Genomic DNA, 17,239 nt, shown 5'->3' on the forward strand with positions numbered 1-17,239 from the left:
CTTTCTTTTTGAAATACAGTTAACTTTAAAAACGAAGTGCCTCGTGAGAACTTGGGAGAGTCACTCCATTCATTTAAGAATCCACGGCGTCTGATCTCTTGTTCCATCTTCCTCCTTCACGGTATTGGTTCGTTACTTTCAAAAGCTGCATTTTGATTTTCATCTAAGCGTTCAAGAGTGTACAGTGCCAACCGTCAAATGCCGCCCATATTTTTGCACCACTAAATTAATCCATGTTTTTATCCCAAAGTGGCATTTTCAAAGGCCGAACACGGATACAACTGATAACATGATCTGCAGGTTCAATCGCAGATCCAAATAGAAAAATGGAAACAACGAACGTCGATTGACGTGTAAAGCGAGGACAGCCAAAGTAGTTTAATACTGTTACCCAGTATGCGAGGGTTTGCACTTTTCAATCCACATTAAGCAAAAAAAGGGAATTTTAATTCCTTTAAAAAGCAGACTCTAAATGAACAAATGACGACTATTCCCACGAAAGGTATTACGTTTCATTACATAACACGTTTGCTTATGTAATCATCAGGAATAGTTTGAGCGGAACTAAAACATTGCCAGACAATTAAATTTTTCTTTTGTAAACGTCCTTAAAACTATCTAATAACTTATCCCATGGAGGGCTTTGTCAGTGATGCGCAATTAGCCCGCGTGTGCTTGAAACTTCTTAAGCAAGTTATCACGATTTTCATCCTCTAGGTTCTTAGTTTTTTTTTCTAAGTCTACCGCGTTACTGATTCACCGTAGTTAACTCGCTTCCGAACAAAATGATGTTTAGCAACGAGACAGACGAATTTTGTACACGTTTTGATAAATAAGCTCTTAGTGCCGGATTTTTACTTGCAGGTTGAACAAAGGATTCATTCTTGAGACAGTGTAATTATCGGCTCTTCAACGGCTTCTATTTATATATAATATATGCATTTGAATTTATCCGAAGATGGCCCTTAAGGGCAACTCACAATGATGAATTAATTTAGTTTCTCGAAGAATTAAGCACCAGAGTCAATTAAAAAGGGCTACTTCAATTTGGAACGGCTGAGCCGTGGAATTTTATTAGAATATTTCATGACAATATTTACAAACATAAAGTTTTGCTTTTTTTTCGCTAATTTTATTACTAAGCTATTCAACCTTAGTGGTTGATTAGAGAGCAAGTCTTATTCAACATGTTTTAAGACCGGTGGTTTCTGCAGTAAATTCGAGCAACATTTTCCAAAATAAAGCTAACCTTGATGTTTTGCGTTGGCTCGCTAATTTGCGGGTTTTTAGCCAGAACAGCCAGAAGGAAGCTATCTTGCTGTATTGAACAAAAGGGGAGGATAGAATTTAAAGAGAAGAAAAATACGCAGACACTCGATTGTGTGGATAATCAGTGCTAGTTGGTCTAAGCCCCAACCCCCCCCCCCCCCCCTCCCCTACCGCCCACCGCCGTGAAAAAGCCGACCGACAAAAATTTAATGCAAAGACACAAAGCACAAATACTGATCCTTACAAAACCCGGTCAAGCGGCCGGAGGGGTTCTCTATATTTAGCCCCCACTACTGCACTGGACTGCCCTGGAAGAATGACACTTGTTGCCACACATAGGTAAATAAGTAAGGAATCAAAACATTTTGGAGCCCTCCATGGGCTAAGTTATTAAATAGTTTTGAGGACGTATACAAAGGAAAAATTTAGTTATCTGACATTGTTCCGCTCAAACAGTTCCAGATGATTACTTAAGTAAACGTGTTATAGAGGTCAACGTATTGCGTAATTGCTATGTTTTTGTCCCTTTCTCTAGAATACTCATCATTTGTTCAATGAATGTTCTTTTATTCTTTTTTTAATGCTGATTGAAAAATTCAGATTAATATAATAATGATAATAATTTAAAAGGGCTAGTTCGAAAGCCTCATGGTTACCCTAACCTCTGGGTACCAACAATGATTACATAACATAAAGTATGCTTCTTTTAATTTCTCCATTCCTTCGTTTCTTTTTTTAAACATAAAGACTGTTGCTGTAATCTTAAGTCACAGTCTTAATTGGACGTGGCAAAAATCATCATGCCGAACGTATCACGTTTCAATAATTACCATTGAATTTGCAGATAGTGGTTTTTTTTTTAACTTTCCAGCGCAACACAACCTTGAAATTAACTAATGAAGAATAGACAAAAAAGTTTTGAAAGAAAGGAAAAAAGCGTCAGCTCACTCCAAAGGGTTATGGCCTATCAAAGCTACTTTTTGGAATGTTTGCCTTACGGAGAGGTAGAGTTTAGAGAAACTGTCCTAGGGTTAGCTGCATTTATTGATAAAGCTCTGACGTTCTTGCAGCTAAAAGGCTTGTAATGCGTTCATAGAATTCTAAATAGCCTGCTTCTGAAAAAAGATTAAAAGTTGCATGCAGACAGTGGTGGTGTATCCAACACTCGAGGTCAAAATTCCAATCAACATACGCTCCACGCTGATTATGTTATCAGTTGTGTCTGTCGGCAACTTAGACCGCAAATTGATTAACAACAAATGATCATTCCAAAAACAAGCCACTGATCGACGGAACGAGTCACTAACCAACAATTTGCAAAGGTTACAACTGAATAGTCTCAAATCCAGCCACAAGGACGCGAATGATTTTGTGAATTCTCACCGAACAGAGATTCTAAAGCTGAACTTTGGAGCGTAAGCCCTTCGTCATTCACCCTGACGCTCAAAAACACCATCTTTAGAATTACATAAACTAAGGTGACCAATTCACCTTATCGAATCAGTCGATTAAACCAAATTGTTTGAACAGGTTATCAGTTATGTCTGCGTACCACCTTTGAAGGTGCAATTTTCCCTTTTCTTTATTTTTTGCTAATAGAAAACCATTATTTAATTCAATAATACATTCTTAGACGGCACGTTAATTGTAAAAAGAAATGATTTTTCACTCAAATGAGGTATTCACTCCAATTAATCTTTTCAGCTTGAAAACGATGTTATACCCGCTAAGTGGAAAAGTTGGAGAGAGAGAGAGAGAGAGAGAGAGAGAGAGAGAGAGAGAGAGAGAGAGAGAGAGAGAGAGAGAGAGAGAGAGAGAGAGAGAGAGAGAGAGAGAGAGAGAGACAGAGAGACAGAGAGAGACAGAGAGAGACAGAGAGAGACAGAGAGAGAGACAGAGAGAGAGAGACAGAGAGAGAGAGACAGAGAGAGAGAGAGAGAGACAGAGAGAGAGAGAGAGAGAGAGAGAGAGAGAGAGAGAGAGAGAGAGAGAGAGAGAGAGAGAGAGAGAGAGAAAATGGTACGGTAAATGTTATGCTATGGTAATGGGATAAGAAATATCACCTAGCATTTATTTTCGAACTATCGCCTTGCATTTATATTCGCAAAATTAACAAAGACTTAATTCAAATTGGAAGAAAAAGAAACAACAAAAACAAAAAACACCACAAAAATAACATTTTTAAAGAAAGAGGTTAGGCACAGTTGTTGTGAGCTCCTATTCTGCCGCATGACACAACTGTTGACACAAATTTTTCAGCCGACGAACCACGTAAATCACCTGTAGAAACACAGCATTGATAAGGAATCGATGAATACTTTGCAGATCGTTTTATCCGTAACACGAAATCCTTAAAGTGCGCGACATAGGTACGTAACAATCCAAGGAAAGAGAATCCTAAAAGTGCGCGACATAGGCACGTAGCAATCCAATGAAAGAGAATCCAAAAATGTGCGAAATAGGTACGTAACAATCAGATGAAAGAGGATCCTAAAAGTGCGCAACATAGGTACCTAACAATTCAGTGATACAGAATCCTAAAAAGCTCCAGATAGGAACGTAACAATTCAATGAAAGAAATTTTAAAAGTGCGTGAGGTAGATACGTAACAATCTGATAAAAGAGAGTCCTAAAAGTGCGCAAGATAGGTACCTCATAGTCCAATTAAAGAGAATCCTAAAAGTGCGCGGGAGATTCGTAACAGTCCAGTGATAGAGAATCCTAAAAGACGCGAGACAGGAACCTAACAATTGATCAATAGATATATGTTATTTATCAGCCGGGAGGTCCGCATTGGGAAAACTGTGCCCGAGGTCTTGGATATCGCTCGAGGGTGGTACACCAGACGAAGGGCACAGTTTTTCCCAGTACGGACCGACCCAGGATGGTGAATAACATTTTTATCTTTTTCTTAAACTTAGCGAAATGCTAGTAAAAAGAACCTGAATAACCTAGGGCTGTAACTGACAGCGAGATCCCCCATGAACGGAACAATTTTTGAGCGAGTAGATAAGAGAAAAAACAGAGGTAATGCAGTTTAAAAAGAGAGGCTTCATTGAAACAGTTTTATCCGCGTACTGATAAGGGTGATTTAAAAGGTTTCCCAGCAAATATTGAAAAATTTTCTTATAAGTATCTCTCACGATCTGATAACTGTCAATTAGAAAGCGCGTAAGAAAAAAAAAAATAAGCCCCCTGAAACTTTTGATAAAGACAAAGCACTTGTTTTAGCAAGTAAACTCGAGGTAAATGACTATCTTTGACTGTAACCTTTTTATCTTCACTAATTTTACAGAAAGAATTTTCCTCTTTCAACGACGATTAATCTACAAAGAATTACTCTCTCTGCTCAGTTTTAAATGTCAAGGAAAGTCAAATTGCAAGTACATTCAAATGTATGTTCTGAAGTTATGAGAGTCTGCTTGTTTGCTTGCTGTAACGGCGTCTGTAAAATTTTTCTTCCACCGAGCACTTGAAGTCAAATGACATGCTTCTTCTACTAAGACACAAGGGGATATAATGCGACTTTTAGTCATCGTATTTCTTCCGTTTTTGTTGTGAAATGTACAGTAGAAATATCGAAGTTTCATCTATAGCAGAACTCAAACCTTCCTTCGACATCCTACCGTCAACAAACAAATTGCTTTGTAGAATTGTGAAATTAAATGCATGGAAGTAACAATGATAAAACTAATTGTTAACGTCAAGTTCCTCTCGTTTAAACTTTCTTAGTTACGTTTTGAGAAGGATTATTGGATTACAAACGGTTTTATGGCCGCATGTCAATCTACTACAAAAACACATTCAGTACCAAACCAGTTTTTATTTTTTTTTAATTGAGAGAGAGAAAGGTTAAAGGTCGTAACCGAAATCTTTGCTTAAAAATGCTGACCAGCCGGAAAAAAATATAATTATGAAATTTTTCAACGACGTTAACTATGCACATGGCGGCTGAACACGCAATGGATAGGATGCCGCCCGCTGTGAGCGGGTCGATGGCAGAATACTGCCTGCTCTCGGAACCAATCAGATCATAGGATTTATATAATACCGCCCGCTCACGAGCTGAGTAAAAGATAAAATAGAATCCTATAGGTACCTAAAAATCCAATGAAAGAGAATCTTAAAAGTGCGCAAGATAGGTACGTAACAATCCATTGGTATATAGAGGATCCTGAAAGTGTGCGAGATAGGTTCGTAACAAAGGGTTATGCTTTTAACTTTGTTCAGGATCTACTTGTCATATCACACCTGGACAGGTTTTAAAAATGATCTGTAGTAAAAAACATCAAGGAGAATGTGAGACTTCTGCGCCAGGGGGGATGCTCTGTTTTCCAATTCTTGGCAACGTTTTGGCCCTAAATTGCCCCTTTACAAGTGTCACGTGCCAATTTTAAAACGTTATTTCAAGAGCAAGTCTCTGAGCCGATCAAGAGAGCTGCCAAGAAATCATGTCCGCTGGATCCAGTGCCTACTTCGGTAGTCCTTGACGTTTTGCACATGTTGTTACCTGTGATCACGAACATGATTAACTTGTCAGTCGAATCTGGCGAATTTGCTAGCGATTGGAAGGAGGCTTTACTGAAACCACTGCTTAAACACTGGGCCAACCGACCCAGAGTTCAGCGCACTGACCACTGGACTACTCACGCCTCACGTGTCACTATAAATGATGGCCTATAGTCTGCTTTTCCACTCAGACAAGGAGATCCTCAAGGGGGTTGTCTCGGGCCTCTTCTTTTACGGTTTACACCAGTAAGCTGTTTGATATCGTCAGCAAGCACCTCCAAAGTGTACATTGCTACGCAGATGATACACAGCTGTATTTAGCACTTAGTCCCGCTGTGCAAGGGGAGGACGAGGCCGCGCTAAATGTTATGCGCGACTGCATACATGACTTGAGGAAATGGGTGATTGAAGACCGACTGATGTTAAATGATGATAAGACTGAACTAATGCTTGTGGGTACTAGGCAACAGTTAGAGGAAGTCAACTTGAATGATATTACTGTAGGTGACACAGTCGTAGAGGCGAAATCAGTTGCGCGAAATCTTTGATCGTAATCTGGATATGTCATTCCACATAAGTAACCAATGCGCCTCGGCATTCTATCATTTGCATAATATAAGTCGAATCCGTATTAGCCCTCGTTCATGCGGTTGTTATCTCGCGCGTAAATTATTGCAATAGTCTTTTATATGGCTTGCCAACTTCTCACCTGAATAAGATTCAGCGCGTTTTAAATGCCGCAGCAAGACTAGTTTGTCGCGCGCCACGCTACTGTAGCATAACGCCGTTGCTATACGAGCTGCACTGGCTACCGGTTAGGCAACGCATTAATTTTAAGGCTCTGCTATTTATTTATAAGGCCATCCATGGAATTGCACCAACGTATTTAAGAGAACTTGTGTCAATTAAAAGACCAGGAATTTATATAGTAAGATCCTCCTTGGATGGTTTGTTGCTTACAACGTGAACTTCTAGCAGTAGGGTTACATTCGGAGACAGATCATTCCAGGTCGAAGCCCCTTGACTTTGGAATGCATTGCCGCGTGAGATTCGTTCTAATACAGATCTAAGTTCCACCTGAAAAGGCACCTCTTTAAGGAAGCTTTTCATTAATTGTCATTACAATTTTATCATGATAGCTGCTAGTATCTTAACATATGTTGTATGCTTTAATTTTATCATAGTATATTCTTAATAACTATTATTAAGATTTATAATATGGCTGTAACTCACAACGACTAGGAACTGCCGAATTCAGGAATTTGATCGGCAGAAATCAATATTGAAAGTGGTCTAAATTTTCCCATCTAGACCGGCATCTAGACCGGTGTAGAAAAAAAGGTACAAAGAATATAAAAATTTGGCATATAAGACACAGCCATATAATAAACATGTTATTAACCGAGCTAGGTCGGTCTGTATGGGAGAATCTTGACTTTGGTCGCTGGTACAGACCTCACTGCGTTCGGTCTTTCCTGGCGACCTCGATCAAGATTCTCCCATACAGATCTCCCACTCGGTTAATAAGAGCTAGGTAATGCGCGCTTAATCATGTCATGGAAAGCGCGCAATATACGAACTAAATTATTATTATTATTACTATTATTATTATTATTATTATTATTATTATTATTATTATTATTATTATTATCATTTAACCTGTATTAACATAATGAAAATAGACTCTCCCCTTCCCTGAAACTTGGTGCGCACAATTATAAGGGAAAGGCAGAAGAATTGTCTGGATTAAAAACTAAGCAGCCAAACTACATTTTTTCTCGAGTAAGCTCCTGAAATATGTAGATGGAAAAGAAGCTGAACTTTTTCCCTTTTTACACTTCTTGCTTGCAATATGAACTCCTCCAGGGTGATGCTTATCCCTCTAATCTATTATAAGAAGCCGAAGTTTGATAAGATAATCTCTTGGATAACTTAATTGCCAAAGTTTGAAATAGAGAGAAAAAATTACTCTTCATGCGAATTGGAGTGACTCTGACGAAGGGTATCCACCACAAAAAAGGGGCTTTGCCCGATTATCCTTGCTTGCTCGGATCTCTGATTGGCCCGTACACTCCAGAGGCGCAACCAGAGACTAAAGCGAGGAAGGAAGGCAAGTGACTGATCCATAACTAAGGACGAAGGACTTCTCGGTAAATCGAAGTCCAAACCAATTTGTGCCTGTAGAGCATTTTAATAAGTATGGAAAGGAAAAGTACAGTCGGTTAATTTTCTTTCGTTTTATTAGTCGACGAGAATCAAACTGAAGATACCCTGAAAGCAAATTTTAATTGCTGAATGTAAATGTAGCTGAATGTAAATGTATGGCTGGAAAAGAACTTTGTGACCTTAATTACTTTTAGGTGTTAAAATTTCCTTGAAGCGTTGTTCATTGGAAGATATTGTTGTGTGATTGTTCAATTTTAGAGATAAATTACAAGTAGCAAGGTATAGTGAATGTTTTACATTGTGAGCGCCTATTTTCAAATATTTTGTTAACTATCTTATAAATTTCGGCATGTATGTTGTTACCGGCGTCCCTTCGACGATAAATAAATCCTTGAGTTGTTGTTTTCGGAAACTATCCATATCGATTACGAAATCTTAAAAAGGATTCCTTGATTCGGGGTAAACTAGGTGAAATGAAAGTGTTACCTTTTCTCCAAAGACGTAGTTCTCCTGAACAATAAACAGTCTTTTGCAATATGCGTTTGGGTTAAAAGCTACGCAAAATCCTTTAGATTTATCTGTTTGGAAACCTTTTTGCCTTTTATGATGGGTTGAGGTGATCATTTATCCATGTGGGAATGTGAGAATGACCGTGGACATCCCGAAAAGTACAAAATTGAAAAGAAAACCTTTTTCTTCCAATGTTTGGATTCGTGGTGAAGTCCGTCATAAATTCTTACACTTGTCCGTTTCACAGCCTCGATGCTTTCTGTTATAGAGTCCCAAAAGGCTCAAAAATGCCTAAAAAGTTTTGTTCGCAACCTTCTCTCGCTCTATGATGGGCCGAGGAGAACATGCTAACCGAACATATCCTGTAAGTTACGTAAATTAAAGAAAATCTGTCATTGACATTTCGCGGCAACGTTTCGTTTATGACGTCTTCAGTTTCCAATACAGTTACGATATACAACCGCGCCTGTTCTTTTTCCTTTGGCCGATTTTTATTGGAAGTTAATTAATAGCTTTACTCCCATGGTTTTCCCCAGGAATAAACATTTGAGATGTCAATATGCCGATCTGTCGGGATTGTCAGACAATCGCGTGCTACCCGGCAAAGTAAGAGACTATAAATTTATGAGAATACAAACTGTACAAGATATTCTCTCTCCGAAAATTATAGAATGCAAGGAAAAATAACCAAGAAATATCCCTTTACTTAAAAAACTGCTAAAAAAGACCGATCAGAAGCAAAAAAACAGATAGATAGATAGATAGATAGATAGATTTTATTGAAAACAATACATAGCAGCCAAGGGCTGAATTGCGTACCGTTGAAATGTAAATAATAAAATTACTTAATATATAATAAAGGTAGATGATAAAGTACCATTAAGTTCGAAAAGCCACCTACAAGATCTAAAATTAATTTATACCGTATTTTTATTAAAACATGACTTAATAATAAAACTATTTCTTACACGTTTGGTGTTTATTTTAGGAATGTCAAAATTGCGTGTTCGTTAAAGCGAATATTTGCAAGCCTGATGTGAAGGCGGCAATAATGCTCGTAACCTATCATCTGAGTCACTTAGGATGTCTTTGAAAAGTGCGGCACAAATATCACTGTGATGGACGCTAAGCGGCACTATCTCCATGTGACTAAGAGCTTCATCGTAACTGAGGCCAGGGCACATGATTTTTAAAGCCCTCTTCTGGACTCTCTCTAGCTAATTAATTAAATACTTTGGGAGTGAATAATAATACACAGGGATCGCATAATCTAAAACTGATCTTACACACGTGATGTAAAATAACCTCAAGTCATTGCAGGGAACCTTGGCCCTTTTTAGCTGCACTAAAAAGTATAGCTTTTTGGCTGCCTTTTTGATAACATCATTTGCATGGGTGTTCCATGACAGATCACTTGTGATTGTTACTCTCAGTAACTTTGCACTATCAGCGAGCCATGTATACTCTTTGCCATGTACCCTATTTGGCTCAAATATTGCCCTATTTCGGGAAAAAGAGATTCGAAGCTCTTTGCATTTCTCATTATTGAGCTCGACCCTGCTAGCCAGAGACCACTCGACTACTTTATCAGCAATAATTTGGGCACCACTAACCCCGCCCTTTCCGAGAACTTCAGATGCAGTAGTGTCGTCTACATATTTCCAGACACGCGTGCCATCGACTACAAGGCCGTTTATCATAACCACAAACAACCAAGGCCCTAATTTCGTCCCCTGAGGGACTCCTGAGGGGACTGAGCCCCACTCAGAGAGGCATCCCTCAGCCAGTTTGATTCTTTGGAACCGGTTACTTAGAAAATCAATAATCCAACGCATTTCTTGCATTTACGAGACCTGGGCGAGATCCTCACCGTCATTGATTACCTAACTTTATGGCCATTAAAATCATGTGGCATTGTGTCATAAGTTCTGTTCCATCCCCTTTAAAGTAGACCTTTTGGAGCTTAAACGAAAACTACATATCCCACGAACAATTGAAAATTAAGACGAAAAGCGAAGGAATTGGCGCTGGAGCAACGAAAAATGTAATTCTCGAAAGCGCAGGGACTACTACGGCCAGAAAATGTATACAGAGCTTGCTGACCTCATGTGAGGCTTTGCGACATTTTAGCTATTATTTGGACTGGTAATTTTTTTCTTTCCATTTGGTCTTAAGGTATTTTTCGATCGAAGAATTGTCTTTAAATTATTAAACTTTCAGAATTCTTAATACAATGTTACGCGATGTTATGGCCATGAAGTTATGTAATCCGTGATGGTGAAAGATCGCTCGGGTCTGGTAAATGCAAGAAATGCGTTGGTTTTTCCTTCTGATCGGTCTGTTGTAACAGTTTTTTGAATAAAGGGATATTTCCCAGTTATTTTTCCTTGCATTTTATTAATGATATTGGCCAAGAGGATATATTATACAGTTTGTATTCTCATGATTTTATAGTCCCTTGCTTTGGTAGTACGCTTTGTCTGGTAATCCTAACGGATCGACATATTGACATCTTAAATGTTTATTCCAGGGGAAAGCCATGGGAGTAAAGCTATCAATTGACCTCCAATGAAAACCAGACAAAAGAAAAAGAACAGGCGTAATTGTCAATCGCAGCCGTGATGGAAACTGCAGGTGTTAAGAACAAAACGTTGCCGCGAAATGTAAATAGCAGATTTTCTTCAATTTACGTAGTTACAGGATATCTTCGGTTAGCATGTTCTCCTCGGCCCATCATAGAGCGAGAGAAGGCTGCAAACATAAAACTTTTTGAAATTATTGAAGCTTTTCGAAACTCTACAACACGAAGGATCGTGGCTGTATAAAACGGAATGGAACGGAAGGTGTACGAATTTATTACAGACTTCAGCACCAACCCACAGATTGGCAGAAAAAGGTTTTCGTTCAAATTTTATACCTTTCGGGAGGTTCACAGTCATTTTCACATTCCCACATAGATAAATGATCACCTCGACCCATCATAGAAAGCAAAAAGTTTTCCAAACAGACAAATCTAAAGGAATTTGCGAAGCTTTTGGACTCCACATCTCACCCAACAACAACAAAGATATACGCCGCGCGCGCTCGAAGAAATATGGCCCTTGAGCAACCTAGTACGGGCTCGGCCAATCCCGGCATTCATTCTGACCCCACTTTTGGCAAAGTCGCCTATACGCCCACAATGGTTGTATGCAGCATCTCCTGAAAAGTGAAGTCTTCATTCAGGTGGAGGATGGGGGACTCGGCCCCCACTCTCTGAATTTTCTAGATCTGCCCCTGTCAGGGAGCATTTATGGCTGCACGAAATGAGAGGATATCAATATACAGTTGATTAAATCAATGTTTTTTTTATTATTATTATTTCCAATTGACCTGATTCGATTTACAATGAATTCAGGACATTAATTGTAAGTAATGAAAATGTTCCTATCTTGCCAAGAGTTATTTAACCTACAAAGGGTTAACATGAGCCTCGGCAGTTTCTACCAGGTTGGCTTTGTCGCCATCACCAGTCCTGACAATGCGATGTTTTACAACATGATTTGGGGGCAGTGTGACCGGCTGCTTTGTTCTGTGAAAAAAAAAAGAAGAAGAAGATGAAGATGAAGATGAAGAAGAAGAAGAAGAAGAAGAAGAAGAAGAAGAAAAAGAAGAAGAAGAAGAAGAAGAAGAAGAAAGCAACTAAGAAGGAAAAACAAACCAAAACCAAACAAGCTATGACTGCATAATGATGAAAAGAAAAACGAAAAAAGAAAGGGATAAAAAGGACGGAGCCCCGTAGGCACAGACACATTTCTGCTTTCATGAGCGTTGGAAGTTTTGACTTCCTTCATAAACATTGGCATTATTGCATGGAGAAAAGGTAGGGAAAAAAAAAGTTTAAGCTACCCAGGGAATTAGTTTCAAGAAAAACTAGCACAAAGCCGTTCTTTTCAGGCCCTCCTTATCCCTTTGATGTCTTCAGCTTCTTCAATTGTGAAAAAGCAAAAGAGGAGAGCCAAAATTTCAAAAGGGCATTTCACAACCGTCAAAGCCCATTCAGAAACAAAAGCCTTACTTGTAAGTAATGAGAAACTGGCATTTGTGGTAACCACCTCCTTTGAGCAAAAGGAACATAGTCACATCGCTTTTCAACAGCCCTTCAAAGACAGTCATTTTTTCGAAGGACGGGTCTCAATCAGTGGTCTCTTTTTTCATTATGGGTCCGACAACAGGAACGTTTACGCTATGAAACATGGATTTTTGGTGGAGGAATTTGCCTTCCAGACTGTAAAATTGAGGTATCAGTTAAAAAAGACAAAGTTAAATAAATCTTGTTTCTTGTTTTCTGCGTCAAATCCTAATACTGCAATGTATATGCCTTAAAGAATAATGCTTCAATGTCTAGTCTTAAATTTAGTCATTTCTACTACGACGTTTTCCAATTTTAGCCCCTTTACTCACAAGTATCATCTTAATTTTTTTTGTTTTACCATTAGGTTATAAGGGCTTAAACACCCTTAAAACTGCAGTAGCCTGCATATTCTTAGGCCACTATGCTTTTTGTGTGGTTTCCCTAGCTGACGGTGGATAACACATGGTCTCTGTGTAAAAAATGACGTTGAAGATTACCTTTAAAAACATCTTTTAATTATACCATAAAAGAAATGGTTTCTATACCTAATTTCACCACTGGCTGTAGCCACTGCGCCATCTTCAAACATGAATGTCCTTTCGTATGACATTCCAGCTGGAAAGGCTTGCTTGAAATAGTCAGGTATGTTGGCAGGATACTTAGTGAAGCATCTGTTTCCATACATAAATGCTGACGACAGTATGTCAAAGGAGAATGGAAGGGGTCCCCTTTGGACCTCAAAATTGGCATTCTGTTTCCCTCTAAAATAAGATGATAAACGTGTTGAAAATTATTTTCAGAAAGGACTCACTTATGAATGGAAATGTACGAAATTTCAGGGTGGACCAAAGATTTCATGCTCATGATGATTTAAGCTTCAGTCAAGACTACAGTATCGTACTTACTTGAATCAAGTTATGACTGAGCTTTTACAAGATAACTTGCAGTAACTTTTACACCTCACCTGATTCTGGAGAAAGATGATGATGTTTTGGAACATAGGTTATTTGAAAAATCGAAAAGACAAGCTCGTAGTTTGACCTAAAATCTTCTAATGAGTCTTTTTTCTTGCTCACTTATCATTTCCAAACATCACTAATACATTGTCAAGCCCTTACTTGTGTTTAACAATAAATTGCAATACATGGTAATAAAATAATTTCTGGTCTGTCTTGTAAGAGACACTTACTCGTAAGGGTTTCCGTTTCCAACTCCTGTGATCGTAAAGGGGTGTCCATTGACACAGCCCTCCATTTTATATTTCATAGCCATGTCTTCTGAAATGCCCTGATTAGGCAAGAAAGTAAAGAAATTATTATTTTCTACTGAAATTAATAATTTAGAGACCTAAGTTGGTTTTCCAGCGGATTACTTGTACGACTGTATAAATACCCTTTCAAACTGGCAAGTTAACTTTGCGAAATAAAACGATCAAGTTCATCCTTTTTTTTACCCTGCCAAATTGTTCCCAACGTTGTGTCATTACTGAGATTGACTCGTCACTCTAACGGATAAGTATTTATCTATCACAGGGGAAGGAAGATTAGTTTGGGGGGGAGCACACAGTTTTAAGAGGGAACCAAGGGTGAATCAGTAGTCGTCAACAAAATATTAAGGGACTATACAGAATTGACTGCCAATTAGCTGGTATTGACGGGAAGGGGGGGATGATAAGAATATTTCAGAACCTTAGGGGGTCAGGTAAATTTTATCGGGAAAGAACCAAACTCCTTCAAACAATTCCCCCCTCTTCCCCTTAGGCGATAATTAATGACCACAGGCAAAGATTAAGTTTGTGCTTTTTACAAAATATTGTGAATCCTACTTGAGAAAAGGCTAGAAGACCCAGGAAAATTGTCAAAAATTCACCCACGATAATAATTAATGTACTTGATTTTCATGCGCAGGTCGAATGAAATTCATTTCATTAAAGATTAAGCTCAGATTCCTCCAGCGTGCGGACTCCTAGTTAGTTAGTAGCAGCGCCCAACCAGAATCTGAGAGGCGCAAGTTTGAATCCTGTCGAAGCCTAACTTTTTCATAGCCTACGTAGAATTCACTTACTTGCTTTAGATGAGACATGTTGAGGATAAGTGGTTTGATTTTCAAAACTTGATTAGGAGTTGAGATAATCTGTTGTAATTCACTCCGTCGCCGACGAAGCTGAACTGACTGCAGTGGTAGGGTGGATCGATTTTAAAGCTAAATAGAACAAACAAACACTCATTGATGATGATGATCCCACGTGAGCCATCATGTGATTTAAAATAACGATGATCCAGCGTGAACCATCATGTGATTTTTATTAATGATGATCCCACGTGAACCATCACGTGAAATTTAACAATTGGTTCATGCTTAACGCGCGTGTATCGTTGAAGTATCTAAAGCTAAGATCTCCAAGGCCAAAGAGCCTCGTGCATTCATTGTTTATTTCCAATCAATTTTCATTGAGGATATATACATTTTTTTATCATTTTGGGCGCCAAAAGGTCTGCCTCGGTCAGATTGGAACAAAAAAACAAAATATAATGTTTTGAAACTCTACGGGAACTTTGCAACAAAGTGAAACTACAGTGATCTTATTTAGGCACCGCCATCGTAGTGGCTTTTAAGAAATTAGATAAGATTTTCATGTGCGTACTGCGTTGGGGCGCGGCAAAAATTTATTTCCCGCACCAGTCTTTCTTAATTAAGATGAGTGATTATATAACCATGGAAGATAAACTACATATTGACTTTTCTAGTGCATACTTTGACCCTTGCCTGATCTTTTTAAAATTTGACTTCTTTCGATTCCTTGTTTTTGGATATGAGACTCTTTATAGCTTATGCAATTTGTTGGTTAGTAACCTTTTTCTTCTTTTAACTAACTTGCTGTTTACGTAACGTATTATTTGATTAATCAATTCTTTGCTATAAGCAAAGTTATCGATGGACAAAAAAATAAAAAACCGGCTTCTTTAAAGGTAACGGACAGACCTTGGCAACTGATAACATTATCATTAACATTATCATTATATATAACTTTATGTTTTTGAAGTTTTGACCTCAAGTGTTGGTTTTTTGTTTTGTTTTGTTTTTTGTTTTGAAATGGATGTTTAAACTTACCAATGGAGACATGATATGCTGAAACAATTTCTTGATTCTGATATTAGCTAAAAGATACGAAGTTTGCAGGAAATATGATGCAAAAATAACAAAATGTAAAGGAAACAAATAGGATCTTAGTGTAAAACTTTACAAAGAAAAATGAGCAATCTGACTTGATTGATAAATAAAGGCACCCAAAAAGAGTTTCTTTTAAATGACGCAAAACTTGGATCCTCTTAGAGTCGCGAGCGAAGACAATGGTGCGCGTCTTTAGAAGGTTTTCTTGCGTAATTGGTAAAAACAATTGAGAGGCTGAAAAGCAGTTCTTAAAAGACAAAAAACAGTATTAAAATACAAAGTTGGCATTTAGCAAAAATTTTTACTAAGTGTTTTTTTAAACTCATTTAAGTGTAAAGAACATAAATGAAAATAAGTTACATTACTATTAGCCATTTAGTACAAAAATTATAATAAGCAAGTGGATTGTTTCCTATTCCTTTTGGCAGTCTAGTCTTTTTTCAGGTAGAATTTCTGTCACCTTTTTTTTAATGTGTTCGTGAATTTGACATGAAAGCAGATGTTCGATTTCTACGGTGATTAGAACTTGTGGTAGAATATTTCGGTTATCTCGCCGTAAGCTGTATTCCAATTACTTTCTGTACAGACTGTAGTCTCTGAGTCTGGTATTTTGGTAGCCCGTATAAAAGGGCATTCCCTTTGTCTAACCTGCAAGTTATAAAAGCATGTATAAGCGCTATTGTAAACTCCTCTGACAGATAGCTCCTAATTTTGGCTATCCTTCTTAGATGATAAAAAGCCGATTTACATATAGCACCAATATGCTTCTCAAACGTTAGACCATTGTCGAAAACTACACCCAAATCACGAGCTGATGTTGATGAATGTACTACGGAACAACCAATTTTAACAGATGATAACACGGGACGAGGCCGATACTGAGAACTAATAACAAGTAGCTCCTTTTGTCGCCGTTCAGCTTAAGCTTATTACAGCACATCCAGTTGACTATCTCACGAGCACAGGCTTCAACCTGAGAAACTGCCAAAGCCTCCGCATCACGACCCCGGGAATCGAAGGACAAGTACAACTGGGTATCATCGGCATAAAAGTGATAACCCATGTTATACCTTCCAACAATATCCCCGAGTGGTGAAGTGTACAGTAAGTAGAGTATGGGACCTAAAACAGACCCCTGAGGAACCCCACATAGCAATGGGCGATGTGTAGACCACTCCCCCCTAATACCAACAAACTGGTAACGATTGCAAAGATAGGAGGTAAATCAAGAGAGCGCGGAGCCAGTGATACCGAACCGAGTAGCTAGTAAAATAGTGTGGTCTACCGTGTCGAACGCAGCGGACAAATTTACAAGTAGTAAAATGACTGACTTATGATTATCTAAAGCTATCAAAATATCATTTTGGACTCTGAGAAGTGCCGTCTCAGTACCATGCAGTTGTTTGTAAGCAGATTGGAAAACTTCATCAAGGTTATTTATCGTGATATAATCAATCAGCTGCAGAGCGATAGCTTTCTCATTAAGCTTTGACATGAACA

At 38.3% G+C, this 17,239-nt stretch overlaps 2 protein-coding genes across 3 annotated transcripts in view; both read right to left on the reverse strand.

Annotated features, from left to right (window-relative positions):
* The window catches only part of LOC111344517 (GFP-like fluorescent chromoprotein amFP486), a 124,577-nt gene extending 110,722 nt beyond the window's left edge, over positions 1 to 13,855 (reverse strand). Inside the window, exons 1-2 of the mRNA XM_088737124.1 lie at positions 13,758 to 13,855; positions 13,114 to 13,329 (exon numbers count right to left, since the gene is read on the reverse strand). Of these exons, the coding sequence (XP_088593250.1) occupies positions 13,114 to 13,329; positions 13,758 to 13,840 (299 nt within the window). The 5' untranslated portion in view covers positions 13,841 to 13,855. The remainder of the gene's footprint in view (positions 1 to 13,113; positions 13,330 to 13,757) is intronic.
* LOC148741234 (GFP-like fluorescent chromoprotein amFP486) overlaps positions 1 to 17,239 on the reverse strand; it is a 164,959-nt gene that overhangs the window by 111,306 nt on the left and 36,414 nt on the right. Inside the window, exon 5 of one of the 2 annotated variants that reach the window (XM_088737095.1) lies at positions 11,815 to 12,025. The exons of the other annotated variant lie outside the window; for it this stretch is intronic. Coding sequence (XP_088593221.1) covers positions 11,905 to 12,025 — 121 coding nt within the window. The 3' untranslated portion in view covers positions 11,815 to 11,904. Of the gene's footprint in view, positions 1 to 11,814; positions 12,026 to 17,239 lie in introns of those variants that run through there. 2 annotated transcript variants of the gene reach the window in all.

Source organism: Stylophora pistillata, chromosome 1 (assembly GCF_964205215.1).
Source record: "Stylophora pistillata chromosome 1, jaStyPist1.2, whole genome shotgun sequence".
In the NCBI taxonomy this organism is placed as follows: Eukaryota; Metazoa; Cnidaria; class Anthozoa; order Scleractinia; family Pocilloporidae; genus Stylophora; species Stylophora pistillata.